This window comes from Hypanus sabinus, chromosome 8, assembly GCF_030144855.1.
Source record: "Hypanus sabinus isolate sHypSab1 chromosome 8, sHypSab1.hap1, whole genome shotgun sequence".
NCBI lineage: Eukaryota > Metazoa > Chordata > Chondrichthyes > Myliobatiformes > Dasyatidae > Hypanus > Hypanus sabinus.
In genome coordinates this window covers 139,742,831-139,765,292 of record NC_082713.1, presented here as the reverse complement: position 1 = coordinate 139,765,292, position 22,462 = coordinate 139,742,831, and the positions used below count along the sequence as shown (strand labels likewise).

The 22,462-nt window shown below is 37.4% G+C and overlaps 1 protein-coding gene across 2 annotated transcripts in view; it reads left to right on the top strand.

Annotated features, from left to right (window-relative positions):
- LOC132398487 (peroxisome proliferator-activated receptor alpha-like) overlaps positions 1-22,462 on the top strand; it is a 67,200-nt gene that overhangs the window by 5,373 nt on the left and 39,365 nt on the right. For both annotated transcript variants that reach the window (XM_059978011.1, XM_059978010.1), the window contains exon 2: positions 18,633-18,872. In XM_059978011.1, the coding sequence (XP_059833994.1) occupies positions 18,671-18,872 (202 nt within the window). In that variant the 5' untranslated portion in view covers positions 18,633-18,670. The remainder of the gene's footprint in view (positions 1-18,632; positions 18,873-22,462) is intronic.

Here is a 22,462-nt window from a genome sequence, read left to right as displayed (position 1 = left end):
TGTGGTGTAGTTTTTGGTCATGAAATACTATTTATCTGTAATTGTTTTGTTCAATGCCACAAATGGATGTTTTGAGTAGCTGGATTGTTGACCAGTAGATCAAATCGCTTTATTATTCTCTTTGCTTCTTTTACCACCTTTTACAGGTCCTGTCCTGCAACTATATTCTCTGGGACTTGGCCAGCTTAGCTTGCCCATTAGTGCATTTTTTCTTGTTCCAGAAAGGATTCTACTGAACCATCCTGGATGAATATTGAAGTGTACTGTCCTGAGTATGTACATATACCACCACTACTATGTTTCTTCCAATTGCTGTGGGCATCCCTGCCAACAGTTATGTGGTAATCTATAGATTTCCCTGCCAATATTTGCTCTGATACTCTGAGAGCTCATGGAGTTCAGGTTCATCATTGAAGCTTTCCAGGGCCTTTCCCTCTTAACTATTTAGAATTATTTCATCTGCTGTTGTGGATCATCTGTTGCAAGATGTATGTGATTTGCACTATCATTTCTACATCAGCTCTTCTGCAGCAACACTCTCATTCCACCTCTTGATTACTTCTCCATGGCCTTGCAAATTTTTTCGATTGTATATATCTAGTTGCCTCTTGATGGATATAATGGAACCTGCCCTCCACCAAATTCCAACCACTCACTGCATTATTGTTATTCTTAAGTGTCTTCCTTTTTATACCATTTTTGTTGTATATATTTTGTGAATCAGCTTGAGATTTCAAATTTCTAATAATTATGCCAGGCATTGCTTCACCAACCAGTGAGACATCTCACCTATTTCAAGAACATGTACTTAAGTTCATGAGGAGGACTTTGTACAAAGTTTATGCGATTGCTGTCACTGTATTGTGTGCTAGTCCACGAGTTATTGAAACATGTTACAGAAGAAAGTCATTGAATACTTGCTGTCCATATGTAAAGAAATCCTGTAAGTTGTGTTTCCCAGCTATTTTCCCACAGTACCACAAATTAATTTCCTTAACTGTATTCCCATATCTCTTGAAAATCCTTACTTACTTTCATCCATCATCCATCAAGGCAGCACCTAATCTTTCTCTTCTAATGGAACTTGCTTCCACTGCATCTGTAGGTAGTGCATTTATATTCCAAAGCTTATCTTCTTAAAACTTTTTCCTTTAAATTGTACCTCCTTGTCATGTATTATATATGATATATCATGATGGAGGAGTCAGAGATGTTGAATATAATTTCTGGTGTTAAAAAACAACCTCTGAGATAACTTGCCTTGTATTCTTCCTGCACTAGAGATGTCATGATGATAGTGGGTATTGAAATCTGCCACATTTTGACAAACAATTGTTGAGATCTCTAAAATTATTTAGAGTCAGATCTTTTCCAGTCAATGAGGAAATTGGTGGTTTCATATTAGCAGGTTGCCTTGTTTAACAATATGCACAGTGAAGATACCACATTTAATCAGATTGTATAGTAATTGCAGGAGTTTACTTGCAATTTATAATGACATGTCAGTTTCAGCTTAAATTTTACATTTATTCTTCATAATAACACCGCTAGTAGAGCTGCTTCCTCACAGCTCCAGCAACCAGGTTCAGTTTTGACCTCTAGTGCTGCATGTTCGGAGTTTGCAACTTTTTCCTATGACTGCTTAGCTTTCCTCCTGGATACTCTGGATACATGTCCCAATCCTAAAGACATGTCACAATAAATTGTCCTCGTGGGGAGAGGAATCTTAGGGAGAATACTGGAAATAGGGTTGATCTGTGACTGGCATAAATTTGATGAGCTAAAATAGTCTCTTAAGTCATAAGGTAATATGAATTATGCAAATAGATGATATTTGTAGATCTGATAACAGTAATATATTAGTTAGGAATAGATATAGCAGATCTGGTTAAACAAGCCAGTATAAATTTCAGGAATAAGGTGATTAATAGCCCTTTTTCCTTCTGTCCCATGTGGTAATAATTATTGCTTTGTTTCTTTACCTTCCAGTCACACGCTGCAACCCCTTAGTCCATGTTTACCCTTCATTCACCTGCCATATACAGAGAACAGATCTGACTTGCCCTTTGCATCAAGGTGGCAGAGTGTCAGTCGTGATTATGCTTGAAGCAATGTTGTGCTTTCTGTTCTGAATGCCACTGATTACCTTGACAGACAGATGAGAGAAAAATAATGAGCATTAAATAATTTTGAGTGATTTGTTGCCTTCTCCTTTGCTTGCTAATCTGCAGGCCTGGAGTTCCTTATTAAAAGCAGTGGACTCCCAGATCCTGCATCTAATTCCATATAGAGTTCAAAGATGGATCACATTTGGGAACTCCCAAAACTTCCTGCATTCTTAATATTTGAAAGCAGGTGACTATAGCAGTACTTCCCTTGTATGCCATCCATGTTACTTTCTTCTAATCTTAATGCTTGTTGATATATTTGAAGCAAGAAGCTCAGAAGGTGTCATGTTAATCGCTTGATGCACCATCAATAACTCACACGGAGACGTAAGGCGAGATATCGGCTTTTATTGACTGAAGAAGGAACCAGCAGTGAGTGACCATCATATTACATCCTGGAGAATGAGGCAGAGGATTAGACCTGAATCGCCTTTATACAGGAGCCTGTGGGAGGAGCCACAGGAGCAGTCAGAAGGGGGCGTGTCCAGACAGGCACATAGTTCACCACATCGCTATTAATAAATTGTACATGTTGAACTCCCAAATTAAAAGTTGCCCTCAGTGAACTGAAAGCAGTGTTCCCATGTTGCATTTGTTTGCCATGTAGTATCATTGCTGATTTTTGGCTTGTCTCTTACCAGCCCCCCTTGTTTGTCTAAATGAACCTGTTCACTCTTATCAATTTAAGTAAACTCATTCACGCTGACACATTGCATACTACTATTTGAGCACTGGATTCCTAGCAATCTAATGAAAGTTTAAATAAGAAATTTAAATACAATTTGCATTTTAAAATACTAGAGGGCTGGCAGATTAAAACTGGATACTGACCTTGAAATTTGGTTGATACATGTCTACTTTTTGCTCTCACTAGCTGCAAGTTTCACCATGATGGTTATCAGGGCTGGGCAATGATTGACTAACAAGAGTTTTATTGTGTGGGTTTGATTGATCCAGCCAGTTTTTCCGAACCATTAGGAATAGAAAATATTTTTTTTCTTTTGAAACAACAGTAAAACATCCATGTTAGGAACAGTTTTAAGTTTGAGGATATTTAGCTGATAAATTACCCAAAGTATCCTAATTCATAGCTCTAATTGCCATTTTTATTTTAGCATTTATAAATGAAATTCTTTTCTACTCCAGCTATTGAATATGTTCAGTCAGTCAGTTCAGATCCAGAGATTCAAGTGCTGAATATGTGAAAGAAAGATCGAAAGATAATGGGTCTGTCACTTTATCTAATGCATCGAGACATGATTTCTTTGACTTCCCAGTTATTTTTCGCTTGTAAGCTTCTATTCTGAATTGTGCTTTCAGCACAAGTGGGGAAAAATGTCTGAACATGTTCTGTAATGGTTTGAAGGATCCAGTGCTAACAACTCTTTAATGAGCTGCTGTAATTGCTCTTTACAAAAAAAGATGTTCTAAATCATCACTCCACCTCAAAGTTCCTTTTCTCTCCAAGATTTTTAACCATGTTATAACCATTGCCAAGCATTCTGCAGAGGTATTCATCCTGACGAGAGTGTCAAAAACTTTCATCATAGATAACAATGCCATTCTAAATGGTTATAGCAAAGGGAAGGTTTCACTCCTTTTCCTTATGAAATTTAGTGCTGCCTTTGAAATAGTTTGCCATCCAGTCCTCCTCCAATGCCTCCCACTTTGCTGAGCTGGATAAGATCATACTCAACTGGTTTCATGCTTGTGCCTAGTCATAGTCAGAAAGTTACCTACAGTGTGTTGTGTGTGGGTATACCTACTACTCCAGAAGGATCCACAATACTCTCAATTACTCACTGCCTGTAACTGATACTGACAGTAGTGGCAGTTCCCACCCATAGACTGGTGATACCTGCTTCCATATCATTAGTCATAGCGTACAGCATTATAGCACAGAAACAGACCCTTCAATTATTAGACTGTGTCAATCTGTTATTCTGTCTAGTCCCATTGACCCACACCTGGACCATACCCTCTATACCCCTCACATCCACATATATATCCAAACTTCACTTAAATGTTGAAAGTGAGCTCATATCTACCACTTCCACTGGCACCTTGTTCCATACTTGGATCACCCACTGAGGGAAGAGGTTCCTCTTCAGGTTCCCCTTAATAGTTCATCTTTTGCCCTTAACCTATGACCTCTAGTTCTATTCTCACCCAGCCTGAATGGAAAAAGCATTTACCCTGTCTATACCTTCCTAATTTTGTATACCTTGATCAAATCTCCCTTGTTTCCCTACATTCCAGAGTATAAAGTACTAACTTATTCAACCTTTCCCGATAACACACATTCTTAAGTCCTGGCAGCAACCTTGTAAATTTTCTCTGTACTCTTTTAATCTTATTGATAACTTTCCTGTGACCAGAACTGCACACAGTATTCCAAATTAGGTCTCAGCAGAGTCTTGTACAACTTCAATTTAACATCTCAGTTCCTGTACTCAATACTGATTTTTGAAGGCCAATGTTCCAAAAAGCTCTCTTTACAACCCTATATACTTGTGACATCACTTACAAGGAATTATGGATCTGTATTTGCAGATCCATTTGTTTTACCACACTCCTCAGTGCCCTACCATTCGCTGTGTAAGTCCTGTACTGGTTTGACCTCTCAAAGTGTAACATCTCGCACTTGTCTGTATTATATTCCATCTGTCATTTCTCAGCCCATTTTTTCAGCTACTCCAGATCACGCTGCAAACTTTTCTATCCACTATGACCCCTGTCTTGGTGTCATCTGTAAGTGCTGAATTAGTTTCCCCCCCTTGCTGATCTTTCCCGTCTCTAAATCTTCAGACTATTTTCTCTGGTGTCCATACCAGAAATCTATTTCAATTCACTTTTGGGAAAATCTGAAGTCACTGTCTGCAATTACTCCTGTGAATCACTTTTTAAATATGTTGTCTAAGTAAATAGGCATTATATGGACTATAGCCTATTTTAAATAATGTTTTGTGTCTCACAGTGCAACTTAGCTTATTTATAGTAGTTGATAGTTTATATGTGTTAGATATTTATAAGAGATTTTAGCAAATAATTTACAAGCAGTTTTTCAATGCATAAATTCCATTTGATTTTGAATTGAAGATCAATTTTACAACCCTGTTGATGTGAACATCATTGGCAAAGGGCTTTTCTTTTTTAATTGGTGGCAGCAGAAGTCCACTGCCTTAAATGCTTCAGTCATTTTGGTGATGGTACTTTGTCAGGTTGAAAAAGATATTTCAGAGTACTATATTTGAAGTCAGAATATTGTATGACTTGGAGAAGAACTTGGGGAGGTTGATATTTTTATGTGCCTGCTGCCCTTGCCCTTGTTTCTTTTGGAAGTCATCCATTTGATAAGTGCTGTCAGAGTAGCCTGAGTCAGTAACCAGTGCTTTTTGTAGATGGCACAGAATGCAATTATATGCACCCTTGGCAAAGTGAATGAACGTTTGGGTTAGTGAATGGGGTGATGTTCAGGCAACTGTTGTGTCTTTGTTGATACTGACCTTCTTGACTATTATTGGAGCTGCATTCAACTCTGCAATTTATGACAGTTCTTGCACGCTGCTGAATGGAACATTCTAGATGGTGAAAAGACTTTCAGGTTTCCAGGGATGAATTGCTGTAAGGTAGTTAACCTCTGACTCACCTTCATAGTACAAAAGCGCTTGAGTTCTTTGTTCATGAGTGACTAACGTCACATACTACACTGTTGACTACCAGTGAGTGACTGCTTTACTTTACCCAGGGTGTTTGAAATGTAATTGAATACTTCACCGTACAGTATTCAATGAATATCCACACTTCTCTGTCTTTCGAATGGAATGAAGGCCTTTAATGAAACATCTGAAGGTAATTGGACCCTGTGTACCACTTGCAGCAATATCCTGGAGTTGGAATAATCTACAGTAGCTATGCATGTTTGTGCAAGGTTTGACCCCAACTTGATTCCAAATGATTTCATCTTTGCCTGAGCTTTTTGATGTGTATCATCAATGAAAGGATGAAGAATAATGGGTACCATGGTGCATGAATGGTGAGTTAATTTCCATGCTCTTAGTGTGGTGGATAGTGAAGAAGATGATCTTAAGATTACAGCAGGATCTAGATCAACTATGAAAGTGAGCCAAGAAATGGCAGATGGAATTTAGCTCAGTCGAGGGTTAATTTTTTTTCTTTTTGGGAAGTCAAAGCCGGGCAGGACATACACGGTGAATGACAAGGCCTTGAAGAGTGTAAAGAACAGAAATCGAGGGGTATGTATTCCCTGAAAGTGGTGAAACAGATAGACAAGGTGATAAAAAAGGCATATGTCATGTTTGCCTTTATCAGACAGCGTAAAAGTATAAGAGTTGGGATGTCATGTTTCACAGCTGTACAAGATTTGATGAGATCAGAACAGGAATATTGTATATGGTTCTGTCATACTATTGGAAGGGTATGATTAAGGTAAGCAAATGGAGAAAAGATGTCAGGACTGGAGGCTGTATTATAAGGAGAGACTGTAACGTGGAAGTATTTTTCCTTGTGCAAAGGAGGCAGAGAGGTGAACGTACAAAGGTTTATAAAATCATGAAGGACATAGATAAGATAAATTGTCATAGTCTTCTTCAGGGTAGAGGAGACAAGAACTAGAGAGCTAAGGTCTAAAGTAAAAGAAGAAGAATTTAAAGGGGATCTGAGATGCAGGTTTGTTCACATAGAGAATGGTGGGTATGTGGAATGAGATGTGGTAGAGGAGGGTAAAATTACAATGTTTAAAAGAGATTTAGACAGATACTATATGTAGATAGAAAAGGCTAAGTAGAATGTGGGGAAATGGAACTAGCTAGGAAGATACTGGTTGGCATGGACAAGTTGGACCAAAGTGCCTGTTTCTATGTAGTATACTGTGATTCTAATTATTAGTATTGTATGCACTGATGGAATACTCTTACTAGCCATAGTCTGAAGATATAATTGTCCAAAATTATCTTGTAATAGGCATAGATTACACTTAGTATATTTTGTATTATAAGTTCCATTCACATATAATGTTTGGAAATCCTGCACGTTCTTATTATTTCTTTGACCAAGGAATTATTTTTCGTATATTCTTACTCCTAATACAGCTCAAGGGAAATCAAAGCAAAGATGTTTTTGTGTTTAAAAAAATCCTAATTCCATTTTAAAACTAGGCAAAAATTACAAAACTTGGCCATTATTTAGATGTATTTTTACAATTCAAACAAGTATGCCAACATCAAGAGCCTGTAATACTATGCCTTCATTGATCAGGACATTGAACATAAGAGTAAGGAAGTCATGTTGCATCTATGTAAAACTTAGATTCTGTTGCACCTAGGGTATCGTGTGAAATTCTAGTCACCTTATTGCAGGAAGGGTATACAGGCTTTGGAAAGGGGGCAGAAGAGGTTTACCAGGTGCTGCTTGGATTAGAGGGAATAAGTTTATAAGGAGAGGTTGGACAAACTTGGGTTATTTTCTCTGGAATACTGAAGCTAAGAGGGGACTTGAGAAAACTTTATAAAATTTATAAGAGGCATTGATTGAATAGACTGTCAGAATCTTTTTTTCTCAGGGTAGAAACACCAGTACCAGAAGATATGTATTTAAGCCGAGAGGGAGAAACCTTAAAGGGGATGTATGGGTCAAGTTTTTTTTCAGAGATAGTAGTAGGTGCCTGGAATGCAGCTGGACTAATGGTATAAGCAGATACAATAGTGGTGTTCAAGAGGCTGTGAGATACATGAGTATTCAAGAAAAGAAGAGCGGAATAAAGATCATATTTAGGCAGAGGGATTTAGTTTAACTGATACAAACATCATGGGCTGAAGGATCTGTTCCTGACTTGTGTTCTATGTTCTAACAAGTGAAATTAGCAGTAATTTATTTCTAAATTGTGTTTACTGCCTTAGTTCTGTGTTTAACGAATGCATTTGTGTAACTTTATCTTCATTTTGAGCATTTGAAAGACAAATTCACACACTTAGATGTGTTTGAAGCAAAGAAATTAATTCAAGTAATAAAGCGATGTTAAGATAGATAGATACAGTACTTTATTGTTCCCAAAGGAAATTACAGTGTCACAGCAGTATTCCACATGCACAGATGTGCAAATATTAGGGATAAAGGGAAGTTAGAAAGAATAAAAAATAAATTACCACATACAGTCTAATAGGAGGGAGTCATCACTTCCCCATCTATAGGTTGAGTTATTATAGAGCCTAATAGCCAAGGGTAAGAATGACCTCAATAAGCACTCTTTGGAGCAGCATAGTTAGTTATCTTAGTCTATTACTGAAAGTACTCCTCTGTTCAGCCAAGGTGGCATGCAGAGGGTGAGAAACATTGTCTAGAATTGTCAGGATTTTCTGTAGGGTCCTTTGTTCTATTACAGCCTCCAGTGTATCCAGTTTGACTTCTATAACAGAGCTGACCTTTCTAATCAGTTTATTGAGCCTGCTGGCATCACTTGTGTTGATGTCATTGCCTGAGCACACCACGGCATTGAAGATTGTACCGGCAACAACAGACTGGTAGAGCATGTGAAGGAGAGGCCTGCATACTCCAAAAGACCTCAGTCTCTTCAGGAAGTAGAGGCGACCCTGGCTCTTCTTATACACAACCTCTGTGTTGGTGCTCCACTCATCTGTCATCCAGGTGCACCCACAGTTACTTGTAGGTCTTCACCACATCTATGTCCACACCATCAACAGTAACAGGTACAACAATAGATTAATTTAGACTATAAGGAGTTTGCTGTCAAAAATGTATATAAAAACCATGTCTCAATAATCAATAAACTGTACTCAATGAACTGGAATGTTATCCCTCTTGTGGCTGTGGAAGTTGGTATAAAAAAGGTAAACTTTTTGGAACTTAATGCTGCACAAAAAAAAATCAGGTTTTTGAAGCAGGGAAATAAAAATTTACAGAAACGTTGTGCAGATTCGATGCAATCAATGCAGAAGAAATCAGTGATTTATTGCTTAAATAAAGCAACCTGTTGATATTTTGTGGAGTTTTGTCTGCTTTGCGTCATAATGCAACATCAAGTTCCACAGTATTAAACAAATCTATATGTACCTGTTGCTTTGTAATGTTTATATGCTTCATGATTTGCATTAAGGTTTGGCACATTATTTGCTGATTCAGCCTTGAATGAATTGAAGAAACAAACCTGCAAGTACACCACATTTGCAGACTACCAGGCAATGTGATATTCATTGGTTTGAGTATCATAGCGAAAAGGCACAAGAACTTAACACCTGTTCTTGTGGTCACTGTAGTTATTTTGTTAGCTCAGTTAAGTTTTGAGTCAGAGTGATATTTAACAATGGAATGCTCAGAGTGGAACAGTCCAGACTTACACTATATATTTTGTTAAACTTGCAATCATTGTCAACTCTGCTGTTCATGGCTCCACCCAAGAACTGTTCATCCCATGGTCCTTTTGTTAAGATTTTAATTTAAGGAATTCCTGTGGTGTTTAGGAAATTCAGAAGGATGAAATGCACGACCACCGGGGTATTAATGTCAAGATTAGTCCATGTGCTATGAGATGGTTGATTTAGAAATAAGAAAAGAGAACAGCTAAACTCATAGCTAGGGAACTGCGCTGGGAGCGGGACTTTGTGTATGTGGATAATTGGAATTGTCTCTGGGGTACATTAGTACATTAGACCATTCTTGACAAGAATAGACCATTTGGCCCATTCACATAGTGTGTTAAAATAACTATTGAGTTTAGATTTGAAAGCCTCTTATGTACTCCTTTCAAATACACAACTAGGTAATTTGTTCAATGTGTCTACAACCTGCTGTGTAAAGAAATGCTTCCTGATGTTAGTCTGAAATCTCCCTTTAACCATTCTCCACCTATAGCCCCATGTTCTCGTTGATGGATTAATTTTGAAGTTGTAGCTTGCATCCACCTTGCTTATGGCTTTAAATGATTTTGAACACTTCTATCATGTCCCCTCTATGTCTATCTGTGCTAAAAAGATTTAATTCTTTCAATCTTTCTTCATATCTCATGCCTTGCAGATCTGGGATAAGTCTTGTCACTCTTCTCTGAACACATGCCAGTGCCTTCATATCCCTCACAAAATATGGACACCAAAATTGTATACCGTACTCAAGGTGTGGTGTCTCTAGACTTGATCTCCTCTATGTGCATTATATAGCCCAACATTCTATTAGCCTTCTAATCATTTCTGTGCTTTGTCTAGATGTTGATAGTGATGATCTACCAGAACACCCAAATCCTTCTCATACAGTGCACTTTTTAACTCAAGACCCCCTATTGTATATTTATATCTAAGATTTCTATTTGCTATGTGTAATATTTTACATTTACTTAAATTAAATTTCATCTGCTATTTATTTGCCCACATCTGGATTTTGTTTAGATCTACTCTATTGATTCTGTTGCCCGAATTTTATCAGCCCATCCCCCTAATTTTGTTTATTTGTTATATGCTTATCCAAATCAATAATGTAAATTAAAAACAACAGTGGCCCCAAAACTGATTCTTGCAGAACCCCACTTTTAACATCTAGAGATGGGGTGACTTCTGCCAGAAAGAATGAGTTCCAGCTCAACTAGAGGAATATCAGTTTTCTGATGGGGAGGTTTGCCAGTGCTAATAAGTTGATTTAAACTAGTGATACTAAAGTGTTAGTGCAGCAGACATACTTTATTGATCCCGAGGGAAATTGGGTTTCGTTGCAGTCGCACCAACCAAGAATAGTGTAGAAATATAGCAATATAAAACCATAAATAATTAAATAATAATAAGTGAATTATTCTAAGTGGAAATAAGTCCAGGACCAGCCTATTGGCTCAGGGTGTCTGACACTCTGAGGGAGGAGCTGTAAAGTTTGATGGCCACAGGCAGGAATGACTTCCTATGACGCTCAGTGTTGCATCTCGGTGGAATGAGTCTCTGGCTGAACGTACTCTTGTGCCTAACCAGTACATTATGGAGTGGATGGGAGACATTGTCCAAGATGGCATGCAACTTGGACAGCATCCTCTTTTTAGACACCACTGTCAGAGAATCCAGTTCCACCCCCACATCATCGCTGGCCTTACGAATGAGTTTGTTGATTCTGTTGGTGTCTGCTACCCTCAGCCTGCTGCCCCAGCACACAACAGCAAACATGATAGCACTGGCCACCCCAGCCTCGTAGAACATCTTCAGCATAGTCTGGCAGATGTCAGAGGACCTCAGTCTCCTCAGGAAATAGAGACGGCTCTGACCCTTCTTGTAGACAGCCTCAGTGTTCTTTGATCAGTCCAGTTTATTGTCCATTCGTATCCCCAGGTATTTGTAATCCTCCACTATGTCCACACTGACCCCTTGGATGGAATCAGGGGTCATCAGTGCCTTAGCCCTCCTCAGGTCCACCACCAGCTCCTTAGTCTTTTTCACGTTAAGCTGCAGTTGATTCTGCTCACACCATGTGGCAAAGTGCTGTGACAAAGCAGGAGGGGAGAAAGAACCATATATAGTAAGTTCAGTTGGCAGACCAATCAGAAATGAATGAGGGAGTACAAGAGGACCTGTAGCCGTAATTAAAATTATTTTAATTTGAACAGCCTTGCCGGTGAAATGGATGGTTTGAAAACATTGATCAACACATGGAATTTTAAATTGTGGCAATCAGGAAAATGTGGCTGAGGGAAGGGCAGAAATGACAGTTCCTAGGTATAGTGTTCCTAGGAACATGGGTGGGGGGTGTTCCTGCAAAGGGGGGGAGGTGTTGCCATACAGATTAGGGAGAGCATTACTGTAGTATTCAGTGAGGATAACCTTTCAGGAATTAGTATATTAAACTATTGTAATAGAATGGAGATTTCCCTGTAAAGAATTCACAAATCACTGCCAAAAAATCTGAGCTAGGACAAAAAACTCACTTTTATGAAATTTGTGCGAAGAAAGGTACTAAAAAAATACAAAATTAGTTTTACCTGACATTTCTTAATGCATGTACAGATGACACAGCAATGTTTAATGGAAATTTGTAAGAAATCTGTTTTCTAGAAACATAACCCTCTCCCCATAACGTGTGAGTTGCCTATATTGGAAATTGTTATCAAGTGAGTCCTTTTGAGATTTATATGGGAGAGCTCTTAAAAAAGCAGTTGGCAGCCCAAAGTTTATATCTTGGATTAAATTGATATATTATACACCTTCGGCTTCTGTATTTATCAATAATCAGAGATCTCCCTTTTTCAGGCTTTTTCGAGGTACTAGACAGGGCAGTCCTTTAAATCCCTTACTATTTGATACTACCTTGGAGCCCTTGGCAATTGCTCTCCATGATTCACCCAATATGTTTGGCATTATTTGTGGGAATGAGACACATAAGGTATCACTATATGCAGATGACCTGTTATATATATCTATCCCAGAGAAATCCATCCCTGCAATAATATTACTACTTGCTCAATTTAGTACTTTTCCTGGTTATAAATTGAATCTTAATAAGAGTGAACTTTTTCCATTAAACGTGCAAGCTCCAATCTATAGACAATCACCATTCAGACTGGTTACTGATTACTTATTTGGGCATTAAAATTACTAAGAAGCATAAGGATCTATTTAAAGTTAACCTTTTATCTTTAATTGATCATGTTAAACAACTGCTTACTAAATGGTCCCCATTGTCCTTATTGTTGATTGGTAGAATAATACTATTAAGATAATTATTTTACCTAAATTTCTGTATCTATTTCAGGCGGTACCAATTTTCATTTTTGAATCCTTTTTTGATATTATTGACTCTAAAATTTCTTCATATATATGGCGGAATAAAAATCCTAGATTAAGTAAGAAATCAAAACAGCAAGGCGGTTTGGCAGTGCCGAATTTAAGATTCTATTATTGGGCAATTAATATTTGATATTTAATATTTTGGACACAAGATCTGGATGAAATTCATTGTCCATGATGGGTGAACCTCGAGTATGAGTCTGTACAGGGGTTCTCATTGGTTTCTATCTTAGGGGCCTCGTTTCCCTTTGCACTTATAAACTGTATAAACAATGACTAATCCAATAACTAAACATACAATACAATACAAATATGGTTTCAATTTCATAAATTTTTTGGATTGGATAAATGTATCCTATCAAGTCCTATTATATCTAATTTTTTCTTCCAACCTTCCAGAATTGATCAAGATTTTCTTTTATGGAGAATGAAGGGAATAACATGTTTTTGTGACTTATTCATGGATAACTGTCTCATGTTTTTTGAACAGTTGTCTAATAAATACAGTTTGCCTAGATCACATTTTTTCAGATATTTACTTTTTGAATATTATGTTATCTACTTTTCCGGTATCACGTCAAACTGAAATTACAGAAAACAATTTAGCTTCAAACCCCTATCAGAAGTTTAATAGCAATTATTTATGATCTGATTATGAAAATATGTCTAGGTATATCTGATAAAACTAAGAATGAATAGGAAAGAGAATTTCAGGTATCTTTACCTATAGAGAAATGGGAGAAAATTCTCCCAACTAGTTAATACTTCTTCAATGAGTGCTGGACATGCCTTGATACAATTTAAGGTGGTGCATAGGGCCCATATGTCCAAGGATAAGTTAGCTCGTTTTTCATGCCATATAAATCCTGTCTGTGACAGATGTAAGTCTGAGGTAGCTTCCTTGACACATATGTTCTAGTCTTGTCCTCTTTTGGAAAAATATTGGAAAGATATTTTTGAAATTATTTCAGCAGTTTTGCGTATTGATTTACAACCTGCAGTTTACTGCAATTTTTGGATCACCAGTGATGGACTCCAGTCAATTATCTCCTTCAGCTTGCTGTTTGATTGCATTTGTTACATTAATAGCCAGAAGGATCATTTTATTTAAATGGAAAGATTCTAATCCCCCTACTACATTTCAGTGGTTTTCCCAAACATGTTTAAACTTGGAAAAAATTAGGAATGGCACTATTGACCCTTCGGTTAAATTTGAAGAAACTTGGAGACCATTTATTCAACGTTTTCATATGATGTAAGCTGACCTTTTCTGAATCTTTCTCAATTACTTTTTGTTTGTGTATAGAGGAGCGGAGTTAATGACATAATGATTTTAACCGATGAAACAAGGCAGCCCAGCTTTTGTTTTGTTTTGTTTTTGTTAGTTTAGGAGGATTTCTTTTTCTTGTAAAAATCTTTTTTTCTTTGAATCTTTTTCATGTTTAGTTACTAAGAGATTGGGAGGCTTAGATTACACATGTTACTCAGGGTCTGTTTATGTCTACGTAAACCATTATTAATGTAATCCCCATCTCTTTGTATCACTATCATTGTTATGTTTATCTATTTGAAACTTAATAAAAAAGATTGATAAAGAAAAGAAAGAAAGCAGTTGGGGGGGGGGGGGAGGGAGAGTGGACATGAAATGGTGCTAACCAACAGAATTAAGGAGGATTTCAGAACTTTTTATAGATAATCCTGAGGGTCACTAGGGAAAGAATAGGTTTCATAGGGACCAAAAGGAAAGTCCTTATCTGGAGTCAGGGTATCCTTGTGATGTCCTGAATGAATACTTCACATTAGTATTTGCTAGAATGAAGGATGGGGAGGATGGAGAGTTCAGGCTGATGTAAGCTGAAAGTATGGAACATACGTGTGTCGGGAAAGAGTAAATGTTAGAGATACTGTACTGACAGACATTAAGGTAGACAAATCCCCAGGGCCTGATGTCTTATGGGAAGCTAAGTGTCTGAGAAACGTGTTGAGCATAAGCCAGGATAGGCGCGTGAGCTTTACATCAGTAGTAAGTAAACGGTTGGAAAATGTGCTTAGAGATAAGCTTGAGGAAATTATGAGAAAGTGAATGAACGCATGGCAGAAAATGTAACATACACTAATTTTTAAAAACTAGGTATAGACAGATTCCGTAGGGTGGTTCAGAAAGTCTAGGTATATGGTATCCAAAGCAACACACCCAAGATGTTTTGGCAAATTGGATCCAAAATTGGTGTGGTAATTGGACGCAGAAGTTATTGGTGAGGTATCGGTTATTTTTCTGACTGGAAGTCTGTAAATATTGGTGTACTGCAGGGATCAGTGTTGGGAACTGCACACTGCACATAGCACATATGGTTATAATGTCAGAAAAACCTAGTCACAAGGGAAAAAAATAATATAGCCCAAGCTCCTGAGTGGCATGTGTGTAGAATGGATGGTAAATTGTCTAGTCCAGCTTGTTCCTTCACTGAGTGAACATTGGAGAGCAGCACAGATAGGAGGGGCCTGCCCCCAACCCAAGTTGGGAATCAAGCATGCCCCACAGATGCTGTCCCACATTGCCTTGGCATCTTCTGTCCTGGGTGGCTGCAACAGGTGAGACCGAAGCAACACAGCTGTCCCGTCGGTCTTACCAATGAACTAGGGAACCCGACTTGTAGTATTCTACATTACCAATGTCCAACGGGAATAAAACAAATACAATAAAAATGTCCAAGATATTCACTCGCACCACGCACTGTCCAGTGGTGCTTGTCATGTCCAGGTGACAACACAACAATGGTACGCAATAAGTCTAGCTCCATTGCTATCGAGCAACTTGTTGATGGGGTAGTGTGCAGTACTTTGATGTTCTTAGTATCCAGCAGTGACTTACATTCATAAAAAAAGACATACAGTATGAACAAATACACCTTTGATTGGACCCAGGATAGCTGCTGTGTCCAAATGCACCACCATTTTACCGGAAGACATAAATAATGGGTGGTAGCAGAGTGGGGAAAGAAGCTGTTTCCAAACCTAATAATCTTCAATCTTATCCTGTGATACCTTCTGCCTGACAGCAGGAGATCAAAGAGATTGTGGGATGGATGGGAGGGGTCCTTGATTAATCCTATTTTCCTACATTTGGCCCATATCTTTTCTATAGCAGAATGACCAAAACTGAGCACAACATTCCAAATGTGACCACACCAACGTCTTGTATAACTGCAACATATCATCCAGATTTTATTTCCTGCTTGATGAAGGAAAGCATCCTAAAAGCCTCCTTCACCACCCCATCTACATGTGATGCGGTGTTCCGGGAACCATACACTTGTACTGCTGGGTCTCTTTGGCCTGCAACATTCCCCAGGGCCCCACCATTCAGTGTGAAAGTTTTACCCTTGTTTTTCTTCCCAAAATGCACTTATCCAAATTAAACCCATTAAACTTATCTAGATTAAATTCCATCTGACACTATTCTGCCCTAATTTCCAAACTGATCCATGTCCTGGATCCTTAAGCAATGGCTTTGCTATCTACAACTCCACCTATCTTCAAGTATTCAGCAAACTTACTTATCTGACCAAAGCCATTCTCATCCAAATTGCTTTTGGTAATGTGTTTTGCACCTTGGACCTGGAGGACCGCTGTTCCGTTTGGCTATATTCATGTATGCTTGAATGATAACTGAACTTAAGTAATGGTGCCAGTAGTAGTATACTATTGTATATTTAACATATGTAATATATGCACTTTATATCAACTTGTACCTTTACAAAATACTTTGTTTAATCTCTTAATATTACAGTATTGTGTTACTATTATTTCATGTGTTGTATGTGATATCTGTACTGAGCTTTGCACCTTGGTCCCTGAGGAACGGTGTTTAGCTATATACATGTGTACAGTTTAATGACAATAAATTTGAATTTGAAGTAAAGTGTAGATTTACCAGGATGGTACTGGATTTCCAAGAATTAAAATGTGAGGAATGATTAGACAACCTTGATTTATTCCAAGGCTATAGGTTAGATATATGGTGGTTTGATCAAAGCTTTTGTGATAATTAGAGATAGTAGGTAAGGCAAAACTACTTAGATTTGTTGATGTACCAAGGAACTGGCAGCTCATTCAAAAAATTAGAAACAGTCATCCAAGTTAGAAATTAGATAAAACATACAAAATGTGACTGGTAGAAATTTGGCAACAACTCTACAGACAGCATTTGTTGCTAATTTTGGATGTGAGATTAAGAGACTTGCGAGGGATGATTGATAAGTTTGTGGCCTAAGGTAGGAGTCAATTTTAGAAAACCTAGCTGATTTATTTTTCAACATAGTGTCCTCCTACATTTATACACTTAGTCCAGCGGTTGTAGAGCATACGGATCTTGGACCTCCAGAAAGTGTCCACAGCAAGGGTGATTGATAAGTTCATAACCTAAGGTAGAAGGAGATGAGTTATGCAGCTTTCATTACATGCACATGCAATTCAACTCTGAATGATTCTGCAGAAAGTTTGAAGTTAATAACATCAGTTAATAACTCATCAGGGTGATTGATAAGTTTGTGGTCTAAAGCAGAAGGAGATGAGTTATTAACTTCAAACTTTCTGCATAATCACTTAGAGTTGATCTGCATGTGCATGTAACGAGAGTATAACTCATCGCCTTCTACCTTAGGCCACAAACTTACCAATCACCTATCTGTGGACACTTTTTGGAGGTCCAAGATCTGTATGCTCCATGACCGCTGGACTAAGTGTATAAATATAGAGGGGGGGGGGGGGACTATGTTGAAAAATAAATGTGCTAGGTTTTCTAAAATTGACTCCTTCTACCTTAGGCCATGAACTTATCAATCACCCGTCATATGTTAATCAATGATCATAAAGGATATGGGACAAAGGTATATAAATGTTGAGTCTGATCAGAAATCAAGCATAATCTTTTTGAAGGGTGTGATAGCTTGAGAGGCTAAATGTCTGCTTAGGTTAATATACTTTGTTTCCTTTCATAAGTGGTAATTTTGCAGCAGTTGATTTTTCCAGCCACTAATTCTTTCCATATTCTCCATGCATCATGCACAAAATTGTGGCCTCACTCTAGAAACAATATAAACCAGTTAATATCTAAAATTCATTTATTTTAAAAGTAAATTTAACTACTATTTTGTGAGTTAAATTCATCTTCAAGCCTCACTTAAAATTTCAAGAATAATATACATTGTATTCAAGGTTGTAAGTTAGTTGGATATTTTAAATAATGTTCTCATTGTCTGAAATTAATTTTTTGTCTGTAATATATTGAATGTCAATGTAACAAGCTGAAAGCATTTTATTGTCCTGATGAAGTGTCACGGTCCAAAATATCAGCTGTACTCTTTTCTATAGGTGCTGCCTTGCTCTGCAGACGTTCTCTTGTTTGTTATTGTTATGACAATGTGCTTGTTGTTCTTACTGTTTTTTTAACTTTCAATTTTTGAAAATTGTAACATTTGAAAATATGTTTCAATATTTTTTCTTTTAAACTTAGAAGTGTGACATGGATTGGGAATATTTAGGGAATCCTGGATAATGCATCATCTTCTCTTTGCCTATTATTGTTTTACATAATTCTATTAAGTGCAACATCTGATTTTCATTTTGATTGAAAATTTAATTAACAATATAAAATGTTGAACTATGTTTTCTTCTTTAGACTAATGAGTGTTGTACTGCCAGACAGTGTCAACTGGAATGGTCGACACACAGATCCACTCTAATCCATTAACACCAATTGAAAATGACTCTGGGAGTCCCTTGGCTGGAGAATTGGAACAGGAAATGGAGAAAATGCAAAACATTTCACAGTCTACAGAGGACAACAGTTCAGAGGCCTTCTGTGCTGATGAGAATCTAACTTCAAGAAATGGTCCAGGATCAAATGAGACTCCGCAAGGTAGGTATTTTCTTCAGTTATTATTTTTTAGTTAATTGGCAGCTGGTCTACATACCAGGTTGTATGTTCAAAATAAGGGAGCTGCAATTAGGCAAGTTAGATGCTGCTGGCATTTGAATTTTTAGACTAATATTAATTCTAAGCAATTATGTTAATTATCCTAAAATCATCAGAGTTTTATGTCTGTTTGGGATGCAGCTTGTATACTGTACCTTTGCTACCAATATACAGATTTTTGATATTTGCTGTTGAATTGATATTCCACTTCCTGCCCACTCAATATGCAGTTCACTTTCAAGTGTTTCTAGCTTTTTTTAAATTAACTTAATTTCTATTCGCTGGTTATTGATGTTACGGCTATTGGAAATATCCTCTTAATTACAAGCTTTTCTTGATTTTTAGCAGTTTCTCAAATACCTTTCTTTATATCTCAATTTCATCGTGTCTTATCCATGCAGTTGTAAATGGTTCCTCTGATTTCCTTTCCTTTGATATGGTGTTACAAGCTGCTTTTGCCTTGTGTTACATCATATGATAATGACACTTATTTTCTATCCCGAGTGATGCGGTATCTGAACTGATGGCCATGACCCTGAAATGAAATGAAAGTACATGACTTTGTTATCATTCTGTCTTGCACTAATTGTACTGCCTTGTCTAGCTGTGTTTTATGGATACATGAATTTTTTTTCAAAACAAGTCTACGATGGAAAGACATGGAGCCATGCAGTCACCTACACTATCTATGACTTAAAATCAGATATCGGGGTTGAGAGGGAAGTAGAAGGAGGTATAGATAGGTAAGAATGTGCCTTGTTTTAAGAAGACAATGCCTCAACAGCAGGCTTCTCAATAATGATCTGTGCTTTTCCAACTGAGGAATGGTTAAAATTTGTAGATTTACCTGTCTTTGTCTGGTTAACACCTGCTGTTTCCTATTGTATGCCATCATACTGGAAAAGTGATAGAAATGATGAGTTGGTAATATGGCTGGCATGTTTGAATAACTGCCACCATGTGCAAGTTCAAAGATATGCAGCTAGCGATTTGCTCAGTGTGGATACAGTGTTAAATAGTGGAAGGGTTGGATTTTTTGAAGCAATTGAAGGACAAAAAGAGGAGGCAAACTGGACAGATTGATTGAGATTTTTGGTCGTTTGAGTGTTTAGGATGTGGTTTAGTGTTTGATGCTTTTGATCTAAGTATATGGGATGTGAAGGTCCTTTGACTAACTGACCATTTGCATGAAGTCATGAACTTCTCGAGGCATTACAACAGATATTCAATGGTAAATTTCTGACATTGACCATGGGGCTGTCAGCTCTCACTGCCTTATATCTGGAAGATCTCCTGCTTATCTGAATTTTTAAAATAACTTTCCAGCTTTTTATCTCTTCCACCAATTTCCAAAGTGCTTGGTCTATTAACATGGGAGCCCACCCTGCCATTTTGTAACATTCTTCACCATTTTCCATCTCAGATTCACTTGTATAGGATTGCTATTATCTATTTCAAACAAGTCTTATGCAGTATTGGCCAGGTTCAGGTGGAGGGAACCAGTCATTATATTGAACATTTGCACTGTTATGCATTGTAATACCTACTAATGTTTTCATTGGCTTTTGAATCTTGCCCTTGATGTATAGAGTCTAACACTATGGTTTTGGTAATGTTATTGCCTCCATTGCCCTGGAAGCTCCATGGAACTCAATGAAGAGTAATTGCTAGCTTAACATTAGTAGTTATTCAGTAATTCAAGAAATAATGCATCATCTGGGTCATCACTTAAAAGGAAAGTGGTGAAAATGGTAGATATTCTAGAAGTAGAAGAGATAGACTGAATGTTTCCAGTTATGAGATGAACAAATTTAGAGGTCATCAATACAGTTGCAAAGAAAAAATAAAGAATCCCAGAAGCAACTATTTTATCAGAGAATCTGAGTTCACTTCTACATAGTGCATTAAAGGGGCAGCTAGATAGATACATGAAGAAGGTACTAGAAGATTATGTTGATTTTGGAGGGCAGAAGGGATAGGTATTAGAAGATGATGAGAACGAGTGGATTGAGATTTAAGAGAGGATGAATACCTAGCTGAGGGGGCTGGCAATGCATGGATTGAGAACTAGTAGGAGAAGGATTGAAGAGTGGTTTAGTACCTGGAGTTAGAGAGACATGGGGTGAACCAGATCTTGGGGATTGAGACATGGCTGGGGGATTGATCAATACTGAAAAGAGGCCTGAAAGGTGATCAGATATTACAGGAGGGATTATAGTAATTGGTATTAGGAGAAATTGATAGTGTTGTAGAAAATGGTTGAAGTGAGAACAAGATGTATTGTAGGTGCTAAGGATCCAGGCTTGGATAAGCAGTGGAGAGATAGGAATGTCAGGATAAGAAGGATCAATGCCTGAGGATATGGTTCAGAGAGAAATGATACTTTGTGGGGGTGGTATTTGGGAGATGATCAAGATTTACAAGTGTGGGCCATTGTTAGAGAGAGAATTTGGATGATTGGTGATTCTTTATAAGTTCTCATCATACAATTCAAAAGAAAACTGTTAAGTAGGGTGTGGTTATGACTCTGTGGTATCTGGCAACAGCCCAGACAGGGTCAGATCTTTAAACTAAATGCTTGATTGCTTGAAGCCCTATTAATCACATGTCTTATGCTTGTGCTAGAGATTTCAGAATCACATTGTAATTTGAAATTACTTGCAGATCGCCTTTGGTTGTTATTTAATAGCATGACAGGCACATAGAAGGGCTACAAGAATTTTTGACTTACTGTTTGCTGCTGAATGCAAAAATAATGTTTGCTAAATAATCAAAGTCTAGGCACAATTCCTTTAGATTCTAGAGTAATCTTTGTGGATTAGAAGTAAAAGAGCAGTTCTGCAATTCAAGAAAAAGTGAAAGAAGGGAAAATTTTAGGTTGGTTAGCCAGACGGCAGCAATAGGGAAAACGCGAGAGTATTATTAACAGCATATTGTTAGCCAGATTCAAAATGGTTTAAAAAAAAGAATATGTTTTAAATTTTATTCAGCTGTTCTGAAGATGTAATTTTGAAGTCTTTTTGGATTTTCTGAAGCATGCAATGTTAATAGGATATTAGAGAGAGGATTTTGAGAGTGGTGTGGTGATCAAATATTTGAGTGATCCTAAACATATCAATGGTGAAGTAGGTGTGGCAGTATAAATTTCTATATGATAAAGGGTTTAATTTTGATAATATATCATTGGAAATTTGGACTTAAGAAACATTATGATGGATTGAGGACTGATGGATGAGCGGAAAACAGATTACTGAGTAACTTGGGAAATACCACTGTGGTTAATGTTTGAGCCTCAGATATTTATAATTTAAATATCTATATGTAAATAAAAGAGATGGGTGTCATATTCATGTTAGCTGGCAATGAAGGCACAGACAGAAGGTAAAATAGGAGGTAAATGCAACAAAGATATAAGAAGGTATTTAGGCTTTGGAACAGATTGGACACCATAGCAGCACATAGAATATAAAATAGGAGAGTATAAAATTATGCACTTGGCTAAATGGCTGGATGAAGTAGAATTGATTTTGCTC